Source organism: Lissotriton vulgaris, chromosome 3_2, assembly GCF_964263255.1.
Source record: "Lissotriton vulgaris chromosome 3_2, aLisVul1.2, whole genome shotgun sequence".
Lineage (NCBI taxonomy): Eukaryota > Metazoa > Chordata > Amphibia > Caudata > Salamandridae > Lissotriton > Lissotriton vulgaris.
Genome location: NC_141690.1, coordinates 287,151,972 through 287,173,684, shown reverse-complemented (window position 1 = coordinate 287,173,684; position 21,713 = coordinate 287,151,972). Strand labels below are relative to the sequence as shown.

Genomic DNA, 21,713 nt, shown 5'->3' with positions numbered 1-21,713 from the left:
ATTGACCAACTTATCACGCACAGACATGTTTATGATCCCCTGAGGTGGAAGCCTGGTGCTTTCGTCGGTCAGAAACAAAGCCTGCTGTGGGTGTAGGTACTTCATACCTACACCAAAGCATTAACAGCATTCAAGGGCAGTGAGGCTCAAAGGCTTCCTGCCCTTTGTTATGTTTGCCAGGGCCTCTCCAGGTAGTGGGGATGCCCGCTGCCCTGACAAAGCCCCACCTGTGGCTGCAGGGTTGGCAGGAAAATTAGCAGGAGCGGTGTGTCTCCTTTCTGCCAGGACCACCCCTAAGGTGCCCCGAGCGGAAGTGAACCCCTCCTTGGAAAATCCTCCATATTGGGTATGAGGATTCTAGCCATCAGATTAGGGCTATGCCCGCTCTCCAAAGGGAGGGGGCATGCAAAGGATGCGGTCACCCTAAAGGCAGTTAGCCCATTGGCTACTACCTGCCAGTACTTGTAACACCCCTAAATTCAATATTTAGGGCCACCCCTGAACCTTGATTCTCAGATTTCTAAAACATACAAAAGACAAAGATGAGATGGAGAAGAGCCTGAAGACCACTACTGACTTGGCCCCAGCTCTACCGGCCTGTCTCCAGCTTAAAGAACCTGCGGAGATGACGTCTGTCCTGTGGCCAGCGACTTCCAGAAACTCGAGGAAGACAGCCACTCTTCAACAAAGACAGATCCCCAGAGGACAGCTGCCCTGTTCAGAAGAAACCAACTGCGAGGACTCCAGATCCACGTCTACTCCCCACTCCGCCCTCGATGCCCACAATCCGAGTCGGAGTTGCTCACCTGTTCAAGGAAGTCCCTCAAGCAATCCAGACCTCGACTCTATTGGAGGGTGACCTCTCCTGGACTCCAGGAAGATTCCTGCTGCCTCTTCACTGAGGGTCCCTCTGACCGCGGCCATCTCCTGTAAAGAGAATTCAACACCAAAAGGCACCTGTGCATCCTGCCGACACTGCTCGGGCATCCATTGACACCTCAACTTACCTGCCCAGCTGTTGGCCACCTTCTTCCAGCCTCCTGGTCCGAGCCTGCAGCCTCTGTGCAACCTAGATTCCCTATTCACTTGCATTGGGCGCCCAACGCTGATTAGTACCCTGCACCCAGCCAACCCTGTGCTGCTGGTGATGTATGTTTGGTGCTTACTTTAACCCCCAGAGTCTGTGCCCTGAAACGTGGGAAACTACATGCAAACAGAACCTCTGGTGGGTGCCTACGGTTTCCATTGACTAACATTCGGCTCAGTGACCTCTGAGCATGATTGCCCCAGCGCTGCTCTTGGTGCAGTACTTACCTTGATCTGACCCTTGCTCGGTGTTGGTCTAAACCCATGAAGACTGAATGTGTACGTCAAGTACTCACTGTTTTCCTTAATTAGGATTGCGTTTCTGCCTATTGAACTAAATGTCTATTACATTTGCTAAGGTTGCTACTGTTTGATTGACATTACCAACTTATTTTTTTAATACTCCTGTACAGTATTTCTATGCCTTTTACAACACAATACCTACTGTATTTGAAATGTACTGCTATTATTAAAAACTGTTACCTCCTTGTAACTGAGTTCCTTTTGGTTCTAGAATAAAATAACTAAGTAATAACTTTTTATGCAAAACAATTGGTGTTGAATTTAGTCTTTGAGTGTCTGTAATCATTTCTTGCCTGAGTGTACAACAAATGCTTAACACAGCCGTCTGATAAGCCTGACTGCTGATCCACAGTACCACGGAAGAGAGTAAGGCATTACCTACTGTAACCTCTGTAAAGCCCCTGGGGATCCCCTGGACACTGTACTTTACTTTGGTATAGTATATACAGAGCCAGCTTTCTATAACGCAGAAATATAACAAATCCAGAAGTGTCAAATTCTTCACCTGCGGCAGAATATTCTAGGACAGCAAACCTTTTCTACATTCGCCCGATAAGCAAATACCGCATCAACCTCAGGTAACTAAAACATTATTATTCAAAACCTTAACCCATACTGTAAAAATAACAAAACAAAACTACAGGGGTAAAATTGTGGCGCAGCGGCCAGGGTGTCTGACTCCGGAGGATGAGACTCGCTGTTCGATCCCCTTTGCTGGCGGCAGCTCAGCATCATGTGACTTTGGTGCAATAGCTCACTTAATCTCCCCGACGGCCCCCAGCACCTCGAAACCCTAAAATAGATGATATGTTTGTGCTTTACAAATAAGAATTATTATAAAGAACTCAAAATATTTTCTTCCCAACAGGTTATTAACTGTTTTTTTTCTCCACAGCATACATCAAATAACAAATACATCTTTTTCTCTGCAGTAAAAACACCAATGAGCATTTTGCAAAATTTTAAAACTCAAATACTTAAACAATTTTTCTTTTTTCCACAGATTTACCAACAATGGCGTCGCCACGACAAGCAAATTATGTTCAATCCCGTAAAGGGAACCAGCTTCTCAAATATGATGGCTATCTCTACTGTAAGGATAGAATGACTGAACCCAGACGTCATTGGAGGTGTGTGCAATATTTTTCTTCCCATTGCACTGGCAGAGCGGTTACACTGGAAGATACCGTTGTTAGGACAACAGAGCATAACCACTCTGCCTCTGCAATGGAAATAGAAGTAAGGGAAAATGTTCAACAAATTAAGCGTCTTGCACACACCTCCGATGAACCCTGTGGTGCAATATTAAGAGAGGTTGCACAAAATATTCCCATTCATGTTGCTGGCAGCATGCCCTCTGTCGTCAACCTTAGGAGGATGGTTCAGAGGCAAAAACTGGCAAACAATCCCCACTGTGTAACCCCCCAAACCTATGAAGACATTAACATCCCCCCTCACCTAACAGTAACTTTCTCCAATGAACCTTTTCTCCTACATGACAATAAAAACCCACAAAAAAGAATTTTAATTTTTAGCACTACCCATAACCTAGCAACCCTGGAGAATAGTCCAATTTGGATGATGGATGGAAGTTTTAAATCAACACCCCATCCATTCACCCACATTTATACTATTCATGCCATCAAGAATAACACAACTATTCCTCTGGTGTATGCTTTACTTCCTGACAAAAATTCCTCAACATACACAGAATTTTTAACAGCGATCAAAACTAAAATTTTGAATAAAAGTCCTGCAAAAGTAATTATAGATTTTGAATTGACAATGATTAACACAGTCACTAATTTATACCCTGATACCCAAATTCAAGGATGTTTTTTCCACTTTTCTCATGCGTTTTGGCGAAAAATACAAAAATCTTCCTTGGTTGAGGAGTATTTGTCAAGCAGCAAACTACAATTTGAGTTAAGAAAATTAACTGCATTATGTTTCGTACCACCTGGCAGTGTGGATGATTTCTACACTTCAATTACAGAATCAGATTTTTTTACCCAAAATGAAGAGAAATTGGCTCAATTACTAAATTACTTTGAAGATACGTGGATTGGCCGTCTATGCAGGTCTGGTTGCAGGAGGAAGCCAAGGTTTCCTATTGAATGGTGGAACTGCTACGCGACTTGCTTAGAAGGTGGTGTGAAAACTAACAATTCCATTGAGGGATGGCACAATTCCTTCAACAAATTAATAGGTAAACCTCACCCAAATTTCTATAATTTTCTGGAAATTTTGAAGAAGGAACAAGGTTGCCAGGAATTGAGGCTTGCGCAATCACTGTTGGGTAACCTAAATCCACGTGTGTCTAAAAAAAGTAACGAAATGTCTGAAAGACTACTGGGTAAAATTCAAGAATTTTCATTGATGGTGGCTTCAGACTACCTTGACAGTATTGCTTACATATTACATTTCTAACACTAACACATTACTTGCCGGTTTTTAAACAACAAAGCAAGTGGTTTGGAATTTTTGCAATTTCTTTTTCTTCTAAATTAAAGGAATGTTGGGGTTCCTACCAGAAGTAGTCTTTTTTTTTTTTCTTTTTTCCAACTCATGGTGAATTTTTAAATCCATTTGTCACCATGAGTATCCATCTGAGCAAAATCCCATGTCAGTAAAAAAAAAATCCACATTAGTTCCATATGAACACCTCCCCCCCCAAAAAAGCACTTTAAAAAAAATTCCTCCATCCTAAAACATTATTCACAATCTAAAAAAGAAATCCAAACAGGAGATCCTGCAGTTTATTTCTTTGCCCGTCATCTTCTCATGTTTCAAATTTGGATTCTCCTTTGCTGTCAAACTGGAGTATTCCCCCCAAAAATGTGACACCATTGTCTTAAATCCCCAAAAATAAATCCTGGAATTCAAAGTGAAGCAGTCTTGTCAAAAAAAGCCCTTAAAAAAAGAGGCAACTAAATTGGCTTTACTCCAGAACAGCACATGGTCTTTATTAAGTGTTGCCAATTAAAAAAAAAAAAGGGAAGGTAATCCTTTTTAACCCCTTCCATGCTGGGCCGATTTTCCTCGTGTGCTAGGCTTTTAAAGAATCAATGGCTTTACGACGGCCCCCAGCCGTCATCAGCACACGAGCACTGTAATGCATGACGGATGGGGGCCGTCATCAGCATGGAAGGGGTTAAAATGCGTTGCAAAAAAAGTTGAAAATCACTTTCATTAGAAAGTGGTTTAAAATTGTAGAAGTACATTTTTATTGTCTACAATTTTAAACCTGTTTTTGAAAAAAGGCAACTATCGCGACGAGGGCACGTGAACACAACCTGTTTTGGAATAAATTTGTAGCTAAAAAAAATATTCATTTACAAAATTACAACATATCCTCTAACTACCTCCTCCCCCCTTCTTTACATTAGAGATGGACACCTATATACTTGGATAAATAACTTGAATTGTGCTTACCTGGACGAAGATCTTCCTTGCTTCCGATCTTGACCGCGATGATCCACCAACTGTCTAAACAGGTGCACAAACGTGTAAAAATAGAAAAAGGACAATTTCTTCCATTTGAAATCATTGGGAAAGGTTTAAAACAATATGATCTGTTATGTAAAGAAATCTAAATGTATGTTTAATACATTTTGTACTTTGTGTTTTTCTAAAAATATTTTTTTTTATTGTTAATAAAAATGTTTAATTTGCAAACATGTTTTTTTAATCAAAATTCTTAGTCAAAAAATGATTATTTAGTGTTACACTATGTTCTAATGTTAAAAAAAAAGATTTTTTAAACTCTACATTTTTCTTTTAATGCTTATTTTAGTTGTAGTCGTTAAAAAAAAAAAAACTTTAATTCTCGGGTATTAAAATTATTACCTGTGCACTATTACACTCCCTCTCCCGTCCCCACTGGTGGGTGTTACTTTCTTAAAAAAAAAAAGATTTACATTTCATTGCATAACTAAATTCGAATATTATACTGCCAATTATACCCAGGTATTAAAATCAATACCAGAGTATTAATACACTTCTTTGGATCAAGAGGGGGAGAGAGAAGCTGGGATTCATTCGGTTTCCATCCAGTATATTCAAAATCCATGAGGAATAAATCACATGTCCTGTGTGTTACCATGGTCTTGGGTCTCATGGTCTGAAAAACCCTCATACACGAATTAACCGTCGGTGCGTTATATCTTGGTTCTCCGCCTGTCAATATGGATTTTATTTTCTTAAGGATAGGGTAAGACTAAAAGCAAAGAGTGGTGCAAAGTAGAAGGGTTACTATTCTATAGCACCTGTTGAAGGTTGTAGCTGGTTGACATGTTTCAGCCCCTTAGTGCCCAATCGGGTCGCCGGGCCTTCTTCAGGACCAAGTAGACACGCTACTGTGCAGTGGCATGTAGGAGTGAGTAGTACACTTACTCTTCTGCAGGGATGAACCTGTTCGCTCACTTGTAAGTTCTAGAAGTCATTGGTATCTTTATTATTATTAAAGGCTTTTATAGCGCGCTCAATTACTGAAATAGTATCCTGGTGCGGGATGTAGGATACAAGCAGACTGTCAGGGGGAGAGAAAGGTAAAGAAATCAGTCAGGTGCCTACTAACAGAGTTTGTACAAATGGGTTTTGAGTCTTATCTTAAAAATCTCGATTGACTGAGCCAATCTAAGTGTGAGAGGAAGGGCTTTTCCAGGCCCTTACCTCCCTAACTGAGATCGATTCGCCTCCTATTCTGGCATATTTGAGTTTTGGGACAGCCATTAGGCCATTATCTGTAACTAGGAAAAGGAAAAAGACCATGTAAACTAAACGAGCACTTAGTCGCTATGATCTAAGTGGGGCAAATCGTGGTGCTTTTTTAAATTGCAATGCTTTTCAGCTATAAGGTTGCCAAGTGCTACTAAGAGAAGTTTAACCGGACAAATGTACTGTTACTGTGGGCAACCTGATAGTTATGCTCATCTTATAAAGCAAAATATGCATCTAATGTGCAAAGTGCTGGTAGAAGTTACAGCAGTTATGTTGCGCATGTGAGGACAAGTGGTGGACTATAAGGTCTCTAAGTACTACTAAGAGAAGGGAAACTGAACAAACGTATGGTTTTTGCTGGCAATGCAGTAATTGCTCGTTATCTATTATGGCAAAATGTTTGCGCTTAGTGCTGGTAAAAGTTACAACTGTAATCTTGCGCGCGTTAAGCCTAATGATGTAAGTAGGCGTATATAGAATCGTGATAGAAACCAGTACCTCAGTTAGGAGATGATATTGCTCCATCAGGGGATGGACGGCTGGACTCTCTCTGTTTGTGGGGAGCAAAGAAGAGCGTAGTAGGCAGTTTAAGCGTGGGGTGCAAAGCATGCCACTGCCACTATAATGGAGGAATACCTTTGTGCGGTCCTGTCTGCGTCTTGTGCTGACTCAGTCCTCCGTACCCCGGTAACGCAGGCAGGTAGAGGATGCTTTTCATAGGCAACAGTTGATGACCCAATCAGTTGGCATACTCAAAGGACTATATGTGATAAATTGTTGTTTGCCTCTATCTTAAAAAAGATATACATATAATGTAATATATGATAATGTGGAAAGCTTGCAGAAATTGCTGTTAATGGTCAGTGCTGCTAAACCGAATTATTATTAGATTTTTATTAGACCAGTTTAATGTGATCTACACCTGTAGATAACGTGGGCCGGATAGAGGATGCTGTTCGTAGACAATGTTTGATGACCAAATAGGATGGTATAGTTGAAAAACTATGGGGGTCATTATGATGATGGACAGAGAAGCCCTCCGACCGCAGTGGTTGCAGACAAAAATGCCCACATGCTCCACTGCAAAAACAGCGGTCACATTACGATGCAATGACTGAAAAATCCAACCGTGGCAGTCGAATTTCACAAAAATCCGCCTGCACCATCCTGAAAATCACAAAAGCCGACTGCGACGAAAAAAATTGCTTCGGAAAACACTAAAAAGGCCGCGCCACAAGCAGAATGGCCGTTAGTGAAATTATGATAAGATGGCACAGCAAGTGGGATAAGTCTTCTGACCGCTGCGGGCACGCAAAAAGATGAATGGCTGAGCTGGCGAAATGATTATTGTGTTCAGACCGCTGCTGGCGCGCGGAAAGAAGAATGGCAGTCTAATGCAACCTCACCAAAATGCTTCCAAGTGTTTTTTCCCCGCTGCCTTCAAAAACATTTGACGCACCCCAATGGCATTTAAAAAGATACAAATCCCAGGTCAACATAGAGAACACACCGGACATGAATCAACCATTTGGACACACCCACATAGCTGAGTATAAACCCAACCCCTTCCCTGACCCGCATCCTTTGCACAACTCCAGCTGTGAAGGGCCAAACCACACAGGAGAAAGGAGAGGCAAATCATCACACATCACACTGTCACAACTACCCACACATACACTTCCAACACACACCTCACACATCTCCACCACCAACTTTCCACCTGCACTTGTCACACATTTGCACATCACACACCATGTCACACATAAAAATGCCCAAATTCACAGACAGTGAGTTGTCAGTGATGGTATACGAAATAATCAGAGTAGAACCACATTTGTTTGGTAGCATGCTGCAACAGACCACACTAAACAGAAAAAATCAAATGTGGGAAAGGGTAGTCAACAAAGACAATGCAGTAGGGACTACCCTGCGCACACTGCGTGACATCAAGAAGAGGTGGCATGACCTCAAGACCAGGGTGAAATACCGTGCCAACAGGAAGCATGAGGCGGCTCAGAGGACTCTCAGTGGCCCTCCCATTCCACCACTAACATTCACTGAATGGGAGGAGAAGGTGCTTGCCATCCTGCATTAAGAGTCTCACAGGAATACCCGGGGGAGTGGAGGCTGGTAAGTGCTAACAAATGTATCCCATATCACTGCCATGTATTGTCTTGCACAACTATAAAGCTAACTTTTCAAGACCTTAATGCACTTACGTACACCACACTCTTCCCAACATATGTCGCACATATCCTTCCTCCAATTCACCTCAAAGGTAGCTAGCGATATTTCCAGGGGATTATGTGTGCAGGTAGCCAGCACTACAACCCCCATCGGGCACCCTTGTCCCACAGCTGAGCAGGGTGGAACACCCACCCCCCCACCCACCCAAGAGCCATGTGTAACCTATTCCCTTCCTCTGCTCAACTTTACAGAGACGTAGCCTTCTCAGCATGGAGGGGGGTGTGTGTACAGGCAGCCGACACTACAACTCCCACCAGGCACCCTTGTCCCACGGCTGAGCAGGATGGAACTCTTCCCCCACCTAGAACCATGTGGCAGCCATTTCATTGCTCTCTTCAACCTTACAGGTAGGTAGCCTTCTCGTGCTTGCTTGCATCACCCCTGAGCAGGATGGAAAACTCCCCCTCTCAGAACCATGTGGCAGCCATTTCATTGCTCTCCTCAACCTTACAGGTAGGTAGCCATCTCAACAGGGAGCGGAGTTTGTGGATAGGCAGCCAACACTGCAACTCCCATCAGGCACCTTTGTCCCACAGCTGAGCAGGATGGAACACCCCCCCACCCCTCCGAACCATGTGGCAGCCATTTCATTGCTCTCCTCAATCTTAGGTAGCCTTCTCATGTTCTCTTGCATCACCCCTGAGCAGGACTGAACACTCACCCCTCCCCCAACCCAAGAGTCATGTGTAACCTATCCCCTTTCTCTGCTCAACTTCATAGGGAGAGGTAGCAGTCTCAACAGGGAGGGGTGTGTGTGTGTATAGGCAGCCAGCACTCAACTCCCACCCAGGTACCTGAGCAGATGAGACACTACTCAACATTCCCCCCCCCCCCCCACCGCCACCTGGCAGCCATTTTATTGCTCTCTTCAACCTTACAATAGGTAGCCTTCTCAACAGGGAGGGGGGGCGTATGGATAGGCAGCCAGCACTACAACTCCCATTAGGCTCTCTTGTCTCATCCATGAGCAGGATGGAACACCCCGCACCCAGAACCATGTGGCAACCATTTCATTGCTCTCCTCCACCATACAGGTAGGTAGCCATCTCAACTGGGAGGGGGTGGGGTGGATAGGCAGCCAGCACTGCAACTCCCATCAGGCACCCTTGTCCCACAGCTGAGCAGGATGGAACTCTTCCCCCCCCCACCCAGAACCATGTGGCAGCCATTTCCCTCTACTTTGCTTCCTAACAGAGAGATAGACAGTGCATGCACCCTGTCATCCTTCTCAAAATGCATGGAGCCATATGACTACCACATCCCTCACATGTCAGTCAACTCTGTATAGATGCAAATGTTATATCCAGTGTGCAGACCGCTAACTACATGTAACTGTCCTAGAAATTCCACTTTGACCCAGCAAGTGTCATGTGAAATAAATTCAGGGCCCAATCGTGCATAGCACAGAATGCAATGTGTAAGTGCATTGGTTTTCAAGCATAAAGGCTCATATGAACACAACATATGCACGGTCAATCTGTCAAACAAACAAAACCACATGATTTGAAAGAACATATAAATAATCAAATTGTTAAGTTTTGGCATAGCTGAAACAGATTCTCTGAAAAGTCGGCTAAATCCACGCATAAACCAAAGTTGATGTGCACCAAGTTGTTAGATGATGACGTGTTTGTAAACACACTATCTGTACATGTCACGTGGTTGTTATTTACATGTCACACTAATGACAAGTTATGTATGTACCTTAATATCATGTCATGATGCTGATAATGTTTTACCAATACCAAGTGATTGCAATGTAAAATGTTTGGTGTATCAAATGTGACATCCAAAAGTGTGACACCAAGGTTGTGGAGTGCACATAACTGACATTGTAACCTCTGTTCAACAGAAGATCCCCAAGCAACAGCTGGTGAAAACACCAACCAAAAGAGCCAGTCTCTGCCCCCGGAACGTGAACTCTCTAATGCTGCTTCTCTACGTTTCTTGGATGAGGAGCAACAACCTGGCCCTTTAGGACTGCCAGGGCGCACTCCGTCTCCGGGCTTCGTTGTCCCCACCACCACCACCACAACTATCAACACACCAGTGACAACCACTACGCTAACCCCTGCTACAACGACCTGTGCTGTAGCCACCTCCACCATCACCACTGCTGCCTGCAACACTGTCCCTGGCTCAGTGGTTACCAACACCACCACACTAGCTGATGATGCCGGAGATAGTGTGCGGGTGCATCAACAGCCAATGCCACAGGTCCATGTCAGCAGGGCAGGTGGGAGTGCAACTGAGGGACAATTAAATGAGGACAGTAAGACAGAAGCCCAGGCCACCGTCGAAAGTGTCCTTACTGCATATCAACAGAACCAGGGACAGATGGGCCAGGTTGTAGAAGAACTGCATGAGCTCCGCCTGCTGCAGAGGTCCATGGGCACACGAATGGGCCAACTTGTGTGTCTCATGGGCCAGCTTGTGGGTGTTCTGAGGGAAGTACATGCTGCCCAAATGACTGCTCAATCCCCCTCCAGTGGCCAGCCTTCCGAAACACCCACTACCTCAGCTGTGGCCACAGAGAGGGGTGAGTTGCAAGACAATGACTCCTCAGACACCTCTGAGACTGCAGCAGAGGCCCCCCCTGCCAAACGCAGGAGGGGCCGTCTGAGAAACACCATGGGAGGATCACGTGGCAAAGCACCAACCAAAGCCAAGTCGCTGAGCCGGCAATGATGTCACCAGTGTTGCACTGAACATTGACTTTGTTTTTTTTAATAGTTCTTTTTATTAAACATAACGAATTGACAATTCAGTCTACATTTGAGAGGAATTAAGTCAAAATCACCTTAATAATCACAGTTTTAATATTTGCAGGATAGTAGTTCATGTTTGGATACAGCATTTATGGTGAGGGTGGATCATGAATAAGGAGCACCTTTGAGGGGTTACAGATATTTCCTCGTAAGCATTCCATAATTCCAAATGGAAGACCTCTTCTTCATACATTGTTTTTTCGCTGAACATACACCAGTCCATGTCTGTTCTGGGTGATTGTGCGGCCCCCCACAATTGCGCAATGTTTCGCTTTGCTACCATTAGGCCTAGGGTGACCCATATCTTGTCTTTGCTGTTCAGATCCGTAAGATCCCACACATTCAGAAGGCACCTTTTAGGTACTGGGTGATATCATGTAATTTGCGCCAGTAGTGCTGAACGCATTCACATTCCCATAAAATATGCATGAATGTGCCCTCTCGGCCTAATTGCCTTCTAGACTCTCCCGTCTCAGTCGTACCCATTTGGACCAGACAAGGCCCCGTGATGTATACTCTGTGCAGTATTTTGAGTTGGACGAGTCGCAATCTGGCAGAGATTGCTGCTTCCCTTGGTGAGGCTACCGCCTCCTGCCACCTCTTGTCATATAGTTCTAGGCCGTCTCGCTCCCATTTTTCTCCTGTTTGCTGGAGGGGGTTAAGGGTATTATTGATCATTTTTTATAGGTCAGGGATATAGCTTTCGTTGGTAGGTAGCCGTCCAGCAGCCTGTCCTCGAGGGGCGAGAATTCTGGGGGGGGGGAACCTCTTTGCAGGCGTGTCTGTAGTTCGTGACAAACTTGCAGGTATCTAAAGTACTCGGAGTTGAATAGCTTGTATTCTTGTTACAGTGAGGCAAACGTTATCATATCGCCTTTCACCCATAGGTCTCCTATTTTTGAGATCTCAATTCGATCCCATTTGTCGAACTCTTTCGAGATCCTCAGGTTGCCCAGTGTTTCGGAATCCCACGGGGGAGTCGCCAATGTAAGTTTCTGCTCCCACCCTGGGTTTCTGTTCGCTGCATGTCCTATTTGGACTGAGTGCTTAGCCTACCCTGTCAGGGGAGCCGCTGGGGTCTAGAGTATAATGCCCTGTGTTAGTTCCCTCTCTGCAATAGCAAACTATCCATAGCGGAACCTGGGTCATCAGTGCAACGGTAAGTGCCATGGTTGATGGCGGCCAGGTGGGCAGCCCAATACTATTTTTTAGAGATCTGGAAGACATCCCTCCATCATACCAATTTAGGGCAAGTTTAGTCCATGCTATATGGTGTCTCTCATTCCACAGTAGGTCTCTCTGCAGGCCCTCTATCTCGTTGAAATATCGTACAGGAACTAGATCCGGGTAGTTCTGCAGCGCGTAGTTCTGCAGCGCATAGTGACATAATTTTGTAAAGCGCTGCTCTGCCCAACAGTGAGAGTGGATGCGCTCTCCAGCTTATAGCTCGCTTCAGTCTTTGTAAGGGTGGGAGCAGGTTGTGTTCAAATCGGAGTTTGTGGTTTGATGTGATAAAATTAACTAGATATTTAAAGCCCACTGTAGTTATTTGTATAGGGAAGTCCCTGGGTGGGGGAGGCGGAACTCCGCTGATGACTGTTCAAAGAGATTTACTCCAATTTATTGAGTACCCAGAATATCTGCCAAAGGTTGCAAATATGTCTAGCACCCTTACACGTGATTCTTTTGGGGAGGCCAAGAACAAGAGAATGTCGTGTGCATACAAGGAGAGACGAACCTCCCATGTTGCCGACCATCTCAGTCCTCGTATCACGGGATCCCTTCGAATCCATGCCGCCAGCGGTTCCAGGGTGAGGGCAAAGAGGAGGGGGGCAGTGGGCAGCCCTGGCGGGTCCCACGGCTAAGCGCAAACGTTACAGATTTTTTGTTATTAACGACTACTTGAGCAAGGGGTTCCGAGTAGAGGAGTCTGACCCATTGGAAAAAACCAGGCCCAAACACCATTTTCGTTAGAACTGCGAAGAGTTACAGCCATTCGATGGTGTCAAATGCCATGACGACATCCAATGAGACTATTATTGCTGCCTCCTGGATTGTAGCTATTCTCCCCATCACTCCGTGCACTCTAAGTAAATTTAGTGCAGAATTTTGGTTAGGCATAAAGCCCGACTGGTCAGGATGTACCAACCCGCTTATTACTTGTACCAGTCGGGTTGCTAGTAGTTTTGCTAGTATTTTGGGCTCTGCATTGAACATTGACTTTAATTATCCAATCCCACATTGCCATGTTGATGGCAGGAGTATGTTGGACTGTGTAATCCCATTAATGTGGGGACTACTCTGTCTCCTTTACCATCACTGACAGCTCATGCACTCACTATGCACAAATTATCTTACACTCACTATGCACAAATTATCTTACACTCACTATGCACAAATTGCCTTCCATCCACTTTACTTGTAACATAATCTAATCGAATTCAACAAGAACATGGCAGGGCCTCTTGCGCAAACTTTCTAATATTCTCCCACCATCAAAAACACCACATTATTACTTTTGTGCTCCAAGGAAGAGGGCTACCACTATTGCCCACCAGTACGAACTGGAAAAATGCAATCCTATATATTCAACAGATTATCCTGAGCTCCAGCAAGAGTACGTAAAAAGTATAAGTCTGCATCTTCTTGTATTTCTTCAGAAGCCACAGCCTCTCGTCTTCAGAAGCCAAAGATTATTCTTCATATAGCCACAGCCAACACGTTTTTCGTCAGAGTTGATGGGTATATATCACAGACTTAATCAGGGCTATAAGTCAAATAAGAGTCTACGCTCTTCCTCAAATACCTTAAGTACTCTGTCGCCTCAACACCCTGGTGTGTAAATTCCTCAGACAGATGTCCACTATGGGGTTAATCTGCCACACCTCATACAGTGAAAGACTGGGAAATGAAATGTGTTGTAGTAGTAGTGTTGTTGTTGGGGGTGTCCATATGTCCCTCCGATGTTTGGGTGTGCATATCTATATTGTTTTGGTAAACAGGGCGAAAAGCAGCGTATAGGCAGGTCTGTAAGAAGAGATGTCGACTGTCAGTTGATGGTAATGACTCAACACACGTAGCGAATGGCCTCATGTTTAATACCATTTGTTTTTTATGGTCCTATGTTTAATGGATTAATTTACAGGAGATTTTAAAGAATATTAGAGGAAATTGATAAGGTTGTCCGCTTTTCTGTGTGGTACTTTTCATTTATGAATGGACAATAGGGAGAGAGGATTGGTCTGGTGATGCCAGATTTGTCACACTTCTGTAACGTGTGTATATATGTTGTCCACAGGCGAATCTGACTGATATTAAATGAGGTGAGACTAATTCTATTTATGCAAACAGTCAGGTTATGTTAGTCTGAATAATGGGAGTACGGGACCACGGGACATGTCATTATATACATGCATTTCGTCTTTATTATGTAGAGCGTAATTTACAGATGCTCTGACCTTTTGAAATTTCATAAGAGGTAAGCCCAGATATCAATTGTGGCACTGGATAGTTATACTTCACACTGGGTTTTACTTGGACTCGTGTTAAACATTTACTTCACAACTGTGCTATGATGCATGTCGTCTTCTTGCTATACATACCATTTTTTCTAAAGCACATGTAGATAACCCTCCATTTTAGATGTTTTTGTTGATTTTCTGTTCTATACTACAGCATATTTCATTTGTCTCTTTCACTGTATGAGGTGTGGCAGATGAACCCCACAGTGGGTATCTGTCTGAGGAATGTACACACCAGGGCGTTGAGGCGACGGCGTACTTAAGGTACTTGAGGAAGAGTGTAGACTCATGTTTATTTGACTTCTACCCCTGATGAAGTCAGTGATGTATACCCATCAACTCTGACGAAACACGTGTTGTCTGTGGCTATATGAAGCATATTCTGTGGCTTCTGAAGATGAGAGGCTGTGTCTTCTGAAGAAGTTTCAATGGAAATGAACCTAACTAAATACAAGAAGATTCAGACTTATAATTTTTACGTACTCTTGCTGGTGCTCAGGATAATCTGTTGACAATCTAATAGAAAATAAACACTATTTACAAACCTATTCCTTTGTGTCAGTTCCATGTTTATCACAGTATGTACAAAGTCAACTCTGATTGCAATGTACCACAAGCTCTGATTGTGACAAAACATTGAATGGGCAAACAAACCTAGAAAGATACAAGAGGATGACCTTGAGTTGTCAGGTGATGCCATTACAGCAACAACACACCACTAGTCAACACCGTACATGATTCATCCCACATAACAATGACCAGCACCATACACATAAGGTAAGTGGAAACCAATACACTGTGCCACACACATCAGCCATTAGCAGTGAGCCAACAACAGCCAGCACCCAAACACCTCATTTATGCTTGGCCAATAACATCAAAGCCAACAGACAATGTCAAAGTTGTTCAACAGTAACTTCCACTCGAGGGAAGTAGTTGCCAATGAGCGGTTGACGCATGTCAACACCTTCTTCTCCACTATCCTCGTCACTGGTAGTGTGTGGATTTGCAGCGGGGGGCATCTGCTGCTCCTCATCGTCCAGGAGCAGGGGTGTCTTTGTGCAAGGCCAGGTTGTGAAGCATGCAGCATGCAACTATGATCTGACACACCTTTTGGGGAGAATAGAGTAGTGCACCACCACTCTTTTCCAGACACCAAAATCTAGCCTTCAGAAGTTCAAAAGCATGCTCCACTACACAACATTTCCTCCCTTGGGCATCATTGAAGCAGACTTCCCCTGGGGTCGTTGGATTCCTCAGTGGGCTCAGCAACCAAGGCCAGTTGGGATACGCAGAGTCACCTAGTTGTGAGAAACTCAGACCAAATTTGTAATACAAAAAGTTGAGGAGAACAGCATGTCATTCATACAGCACACTACGTGACACAGCTCACTCGCCAACAAGCCACACATACTCCGGATGCAGATTTTCCATCAGTTGTTGAAATGATGCTGTTACACAGTATCTAGGAGTCATGTGCAGAACCCGGCTATTTGGCACATACATGGGTGATAATCATATCCGCTTGCCATACCACTTGCACATACAAATTGCACCATACAGGCTCGGTGCAGGGCCTGTAGAGCATCGAGGACAACTGAAGTTATCTCCCTTGAGGTGAAGGAGTCACTCCCCTGCATCCGCAGGCACCTTGAAATCCGCAGCGACCCGACTCCATCACCCTCCTCTTCAACCTCGGACTGAAGCAGTTCGTCACCACCCCCACGCACAGAGCAGAACACACCCTTGACCCCATCTGCGCAGGAGGGACTAACATCCAATTCAGCCACACCTCACAGCCCCCCTGGACGGACCACCACTACATACACTTCCACCGGACCCAAACCCCCCCACCAGCCTCGTAGGAACTGGAGCAAGATCAGAGGAGCACCTGAACACCACCCTCCTCCTAGACCCACCCTGCGCCATGACCGACGCCAACTCCGCAGCCAAGGAATTTTACCGCTGGATCTCCAGCTGCGCTGACAAGCTCGCACCCCTCCGCCACCCCGGCAAACAACGACCCCTGAAAGCCACCTGGTTCATCACCGAACTCAAAGTAGCCAGCCTCTCCTGCAGACGACTCGAGAAAACCTGGTGAAACCATAAAACCACTGAAGACCTGAACAGCTACCGGGACGCCCTGAAGGAATACCACCAGCACCTAAGACTAACATCAGGCCAGCCAAGACTGGTAGACTCTATATCAAGGTGTATCCTATCCACACCTCAGTGTTTGATGTCTCTACATGATACATCATGACAGCCAAGACTGGTACACTCGCTACAACAAGGTGTATGTTGTGTACTCCTCCGTGTTGGATGCCTCTACGTCAGGCCAGCCAAGACTAGTAGTCTCTACAACAAGGTGGAGCCTGCCCACTCCTCCGTATTGGATGCCTCCATGATACGTCAGGCCAGCCAAGACTGGGAGACACTCTACAACAAGGTGGATGCACCCTACACCTCAATGTTGGTTGCTTCTATGTTATACGCCAGCCAACCAAGAATGGTAGACTCTACAACAAGGTGGAGCCTGTCCATACCTCAGTGCTGGATACCTCCATGATACGTCAGGCCAGGCAAGACTGGTAGACTCCCTACACCGTGCACGGTGTAAGTGTTTGTGGTTGCTGAGTTTCCTTTTATTGCTCGTATTTGCTGCTAGACATTTTTGCGTTTTTGCACAAACAGTTGCTTTGTTAAATACTTTGTCTAACTTTATGACAATTTTTAAATCTTTTGGATAAATACGTTTTAAAGAATTACCTTTCTACTCCCACTTCGCGTTTTGTATTTGCTGCACTTCCCGCTTGATCCTGGAGGTACCCGGATGTTAGATGGGTCCGCACTGCACCAGGGTTGACGTGCTAGTTGTTGCTCTACAAATGCTATTTAAGGCACACTGGGGCAACCGCGCACGGTGTAAGTGTTTGTGGTTGCTGAGTTTCCTTTTATTTCTTGTATTTGCTGCTAGACACTTTTGCGTTTTGAGAAAGGGAAAATCTTGACCTTTTCGGTCAGTGGTCACCACTTTGGGTGTGGTTACAAATCACACCTCACCAACACAGCATTTCTCTGAGAGAGAGAGAAGGAATACAGACGTAAGATACCATACTTTGAAGTTGGAATGGCATTTTATTTTCAATTGACAGGCAGAAAAATAAACGCGCAACAGTTACATGCTGAAATGCAATTTCCCAAATAAGGTCCAGACTTCACTCTGTCTGGAGTTACAGATAGATGACAAATGCTCAAAATATCTCGAAGCAATGCTGAACTGAAACTGTACTAAAAGAACTTATCACAGATGATCAAAGATCCTACGCTACAGAGTACATGGATATGGAGCCCTGGTGCCAAGGGCACACCATCTAGGGCGGGTCTAGCTTTGCAGATTTGTCTATTTCTATCAGGACCGAGAACTATGGGGCCAAGGCAAAGAAGGCGCAGGTAGAATTTAGCTAAGAATGGAACATTTTGCTATTACATTCAGAGTCTGGTGGTATCTAGGAGTGAGATCAATCCCCTAATGTCTGAAAAGCCTATCATACAAGACTCTAGGTACACCAAGAGATAATTAAAGGGTCAGAGATCTAAAGAGAGAGTGAAGGGCTATCTGCCCTGGGAAATCCACAACCTGAGAGAGGCGTCGGTGTCCCAAGTCAGATAGGTTCGACTAGTCGGAGAACAGACCATGCTCATGCCTGGCATCCGCAGGAAAGTTCTGACTTCAGATTTGACGGTTGGGTCTGATATACCTCAAATTGAGGAACTAAGGTTCTCTGGCCTACGCCTATTCAGTGCAGGCGGTTTAACCACGAGTGTTCTAGGACACGGAAGGACATCTGTACAGAACATTTTGTCTCAGACACTTCTGAAGAGCAACATTTTGTACAGTTCTACTAGGGACAGTTTGTCACGTACATTTCTAAACAGACACAGTTGGTCACGTATATTTCTTCATATCTGCACGTGCTAGACCTTATGACAGGAGCAGAGTATTGCCAGAGGTTGCTGTTTGTACTTGTGCAAGCTATGTTTCAAAATATTACTTTTAGCAATGTCTTCAGGAAGCTATACCACGTGTACCAGTCTGTGTGTGTGTGGGTGTGGGTGTGGGCGTTGGTCTGGGAGCTGACAGTGAAGCTAACTAATCCCTGAAGGCCTAATTTCGCCTTGTTTATTTCAATGCACAGAACCGTGTGTTTTTAAGTCTAAACATTGTGGGCCCCTTGGCCTCTAATTACTAAATGGTGAAAGCTAGTCATTTTAGCATATTTGCAGAGTTCTATCATGCAGGGCCTACATCAGAACTTCATCTTACCAAGGCCATTAGAACTCTCCTCTCTGGTGATTTTAGATGGTAGAACGGAACCCTCCATCAGTTTTTGCACACACTGTTGCTTTGTTAAATACTTCGTCTAACTTTTATGATAATTTTTAAATCTTTGGGATAAATAAGTTTGAAAGAATTACCTTGCTACTCCCACTCCGTGTTTTGTATTTGCTGCACTTCCCGCTTGACCCTGGAGGTACCCAGATGTTAGATGGGTCCGCACTGCACCAGGGTTGGCATGCTAGTTGTTGCTCTTCAGACACTATTTAAGGCACACTGGGGCGATTGCGCACGGTGTAAGTGTTTGTGGTTCGCTGAGTTTCCTTTTATTGCTTGTATTTGCTGCTAGACATTTTTGCGCTTTTGCACACACTGTTGCTATGTTAAATTCTTCGTCTTTTATGACAATTTTTAAATCTTTGGGATAAATAGGTTTTAAAGAATTACCTTGCTACTCCCACTCCGCGTTTTGTATTTGCTGCACTTCCCGCTTGACCCTGGAGGTACCCGGATGTTAGATGGGTCCGCACTGCACCAGGGTTGAGGTGCTAGTTGTTGCTCTTCAGACACTATTTAAGGCACACTGGGGAGACCGCGCACGGTGTAAGTGTTTGTGGTTGCTGAGTTTCCTTTTATTGCTTGTATTTGCTGCTTGACACTTTTGCGTTTTTGCACACACTGTTGCTTTGTTAAATACTTCGTCTAACTTTTATGACAATTTTTAAATCTTTGGGATAAATTGGTTTTAAAGAATTATTTTGCTACTCCCACTCTGCGTTTTGTATTTGCTGTACTTCCCGCTTGACCCTGGCGGTACCCGGATGTTAGACGGGTCCGCACTGCACCATGGTTGACGCGCTAGTTGTTGCTCCTATTTAAAGGACACTGGGGCGCCCGCAAAGCGGTCGTGCCGCGCCAAATCAAGCCCGTCTGAGCACGACCAGTGCCAGAACACCTGGCTGTTTTAAATCTGGATCATATAGCAGACAGCAGTTGTTGGATCTAGACTCAGGCTCATGCAGACTGCAGAACATGTTTCCGAAAGACAAGAACACAGGTGAGCTGGCTTGCCCAAAATGCTCCTATTGGCCGAGGACAGAGTCTGGACCAAGCTGGGGGGGGGGGGGACTGAATGCCGGATGCGGGAGGCACCTTTAATAACTCCCCCCGGGCAAGACCTACATAGGGTCCCTAAGCTAGCTCTGGAACAGCATATACAATGCGTTCTTTTGAATGTGCAGTCCGTAGGGAAACCAATATCAGATTGAAGACTTGATCCAAAATACAACACCTGATATAGTCTTCCTGACTGGGACCTGGACAGATAATGCCTCTGGTCCAGACTGGAATATAGTGTTACCGAAGGGCTATGCGGTCACCTCACAAGACTGGGAGGAAAGTAGAGGATAGCGATAATATACCGGGACCATTTAAATTTGCCAGTGGAAGCTATCTCGGACCTACCGGCGGAGGCGCTGTATTTTACCATAAAATTAAAGAACCTCTTTAATTTTCAGGGACTTATCGCCCACCTGGACCTTGGGCCGCTTTCTAACAGGCACTAATGACGCATCTGGAGTCCTATACAAACTCCCATCCCCTCACAATTCTCAGAGATTTTAACTATCACCAGGAATTAATAAATAACCCAGACATAGGTAGACTACTAGATAAACTGGCAGCTTTTGGCCTTAGTCAGCTAGTTAATGAATCCACCCATCAGGCAGGCCATACTTTAGATGGCATCTTTTCTAATGACACAGTTATTATTCTGACCAAAGTGACAGCCCACCCATGGTCAGACCACAAAGCGGTCTATTTTAACATCAGGATCATTCTGCCGACTTACCAATCTCAAACTAAAGCAGTGAAGGTAAAAACTAGACGCTGGAACAAAGTCCAAACCAACGATCTAGAAATGTCCCTTGGCCTACTCCCTCTTTCGCTGGCTAAGTACAACACCGAGGCAGCATCTGCGTTCAATGAATGGCTCTTTGACAGCAGCTAACTGTGTGGCACCTGAAAAATTGATGAAGGTTAAGAGACTAAAGCCTTCGTCATCTTGGTACAGCTCTGAGCTGAAAGGTTTAAAAGTAAATTGCAGGCGAGCGGAGCGCCTTTGGAGACAAGAATATACTAAAGACAAGAAAACAATCTATAATCTTGCCCTCCAACAGTAAAAGGACGCAATCATTGCTGCAAAAAGACTATGCAATACAACCAAGATAGAGGAAGCTGGTAATTCCACTAAGGAACTTTTTAAAACGGTCACACTGCTGTCTAAATCTCAGCAGGCAAATGTGTTGCAACCAGACCACGGTATGTGCAATAAATTGGCCACCTATTTTCAGAATAAGGTCCAAGTAATTTATGACAACCTCTTGAATACCTGAACGGGCCCAGATAAGCCAGATCAACCACTGGATGAGGCTGAAACAATACACCTTATTTTTTATTTTTTTTTAAGGTCTTATAGAGCGCGAAAAAGATCCTTGCGGATATCAGAGCGCTTTACATTAAATCAGGATAATTATACAAACGGATAAATGCAGGTAAGTCACATATACATAAAAAATCGTGCAAAGGGAAGCATTAGGGTACAAAAAAAAACATGTTGAGTCAGGTCGCGGTCAGATAAAGTGACTAGAATGGATGGATGGAACCTTGTCGTAATAAGGATTACTAGTAAGAGTGCGATTGATCTCTGAGTTTCTACAGTCTATGATC

General features: G+C 44.6%; 1 protein-coding gene across 4 annotated transcripts in view; it reads left to right on the top strand.

Moving 5' to 3' along the window:
- Positions 1-21,713, top strand: part of LOC147725707 (uncharacterized) — a 175,212-nt gene that overhangs the window by 75,308 nt on the left and 78,191 nt on the right. For 2 of the 4 annotated variants that reach the window (XM_086964385.1, XM_086964386.1), the window contains exon 3: positions 2,393-4,126. The exons of 1 other annotated variant lie outside the window; for it this stretch is intronic. In XM_086964385.1, the coding sequence (XP_086820511.1) occupies positions 2,393-3,819 (1,427 nt within the window). In that variant the 3' untranslated portion in view covers positions 3,820-4,126. Of the gene's footprint in view, positions 1-2,392; positions 4,127-10,210; positions 11,131-21,713 lie in introns of those variants that run through there. One more of the 4 variants, XM_086964388.1, reaches the window with a different exon arrangement.